The following is a 1,906-nucleotide window of genomic DNA, read 5'->3' as shown; positions in this document are numbered from 1 at the left end:
CCCCACACTAGAAAAATGTGCCCCTCCGCCATACCATCACCCCCTGATACAAACAGCTCCTCCCAATCCCCTCCAAATGGAGACCCCCTAAACAGACACACACAGAAGAAGCATGTTTTTTTCAACAGTCTCTCTTTGGTCAGCTGCAGTGTGCTAAGGCTCAGATCCATAGACTTGGAGCCCCAGCAACCTCTGTGTTCCCCAGACTTCCTAGACCCCAATCTCTAGTCCTTTGGGTTGTCCCACCAACCTCCCCTCCTCCTCATCCGCCGGTCCTTACCTGCTCATACCAGTCCCGGTTGGTACAGGTGCACTCGGGCCACCAGCCGGGGCCACTGCCGTTGAGTTTTGGGGTGCTCTTGCCGGGGACTGGCTTAGGGGGCACTGGCCCCACATCTCGGCCTGTGGGGATGAGCTTGGCCTTGGTGCGAGGGGTGGGGGTAGCCCCTGCCTGTGAAGGCAGGGTCTGCGAGCTGTAGCCTCCATAACCGGAGCTGGCCCCATTGCCCCCACTTGGCCCATAGGGGTCCGGCACCTGCCAGTCCCCGTAGCCAGGAGGCTCAAGACGCCGCAGGGCGGCCAGGCGGGTCACCTCGTAGCACTCGGGGCACTTACAGCAGTGCTGGTGCTTGTGCATGGCACTGCCCCCCGCGGCTCGGACCCCCCAGCCCACGCCAGTTTCCACTCCGCCGCCGCCGCCGCCGCCGCCGCCGGGCTCCCTAGCACACTCGCACTGCTCAGACCAAGAAGGGGGGGGCACCCGTGGGGGTGCCCGGGCAGAGCGGGGCCTGGGGCCGGGCGGGCGTCCCGGGGCCTCTGCCCCCACGCTGCCCCGCACCCATGGCTCCCCCTCCAGCACTGGCGGCTCCGTGTCGCCCGTTGTGGCTTCTGGGCCGAGGCCCAGCGGCAAAGAAGAATCGGGCGCTCAGGCAAAGGCTAGGTGCGGCGAGAACCTCTTCTGCTCAGGTCCCCAGGATGGATCTGAGTGGAGTCAAGAGCATCTCTCCCTGGCTCCCTTCTCAATTGATTCCAGCCAATCAGAGCGCAGAGTCAGGCAGCGGCAGCGGCAGCAGCAGGAATGCTAAACAGCGGCTCCTTAAAGGAACAGAAGCAGAGGCGCTCCCCCCAACCCCCGGGCTCAGACACATCTCCCCTATTCTCTGGGGTTACTGGCAACCCTAGTCTAGGTGACTGAGATTTGGGCCACTAGAGAGCTGAAGAGTATGATCCTGCGATCCTGTGTCCTCGTGTTGCCAATTTCAGGCTGTCCTCTGCCCACTCCACCCCGCCCCGCTTGCAAGAGGGAGTTGCAGTGAGATGCTCAATGGGTCCCTAAGCTTGGTCTAAGCTAAGGCTACCAGAAGTAAAGGCAGCAACAGAACCGACCAAAGGGGCATCTGGGCAGGGTGCGAGAAGTGCTTGGTCCTGCAGGGGACCAAGGAAAAGGGCAGCATCCAGGTCTGTCAGCAGTTCCTGATCAGGACTATTGTTCTTTCATTCCCTAGGCCCTGAAATGACTATCTCTCACAGTCGACCTTTCTTACATCACCAGTGAGAGACTTAACCTCAGAACTGGCGATGAGATGAGAGAAAACTACTTATGCCTGCCTCCGGCACTTCTGCCTCCACTCCATGGTTATGTTAGGGAAAAGAGGCTCGAAATGTTAAGAAGAAAAGGAGTTCGGGTACAAGGAAGTGGTAAAAATAAATAAATAAATAAATAAATAAATAAATAAATAAATAAATAAATAACTGAAGTGAAAGAAGCCAATTCTGTGAGTCTGGTACAGCATCCGGAATACCTATTGAAGGAGGTCTCCTTGACTTCTCCTGCATCGCTCTGTTGGAAGGTGGGGAAAGATAATCCTAAGATCATAAGACAGAATCTTTTTTTTTTTTTGAGACA

The 1,906-nt window shown here is 57.2% G+C and overlaps 1 protein-coding gene across 5 annotated transcripts in view; it reads right to left on the bottom strand.

Moving 5' to 3' along the window:
- The window catches only part of Dlg3 (discs large MAGUK scaffold protein 3), a 52,507-nt gene extending 51,511 nt beyond the window's left edge, over positions 1–996 (bottom strand). For 3 of the 5 annotated variants that reach the window (XM_031365617.1, XM_031365625.1, XM_031365630.1), the window contains exon 1: positions 281–996. In XM_031365617.1, coding sequence (XP_031221477.1) covers positions 281–637 — 357 coding nt within the window. In that variant the 5' untranslated portion in view covers positions 638–996. The remainder of the gene's footprint in view (positions 1–280) is intronic. The other 2 variants (XM_031365601.1, XM_031365609.1) reach the window with 1 other exon arrangement.
- Between the last annotated feature and the right edge of the window lie 910 nt (positions 997–1,906).

Source organism: Mastomys coucha, chromosome X (genome assembly GCF_008632895.1).
Source record: "Mastomys coucha isolate ucsf_1 chromosome X, UCSF_Mcou_1, whole genome shotgun sequence".
NCBI classification, from domain to species: domain Eukaryota; kingdom Metazoa; phylum Chordata; class Mammalia; order Rodentia; family Muridae; genus Mastomys; species Mastomys coucha.
This window is presented reverse-complemented; position numbering and strand designations above follow the sequence as displayed.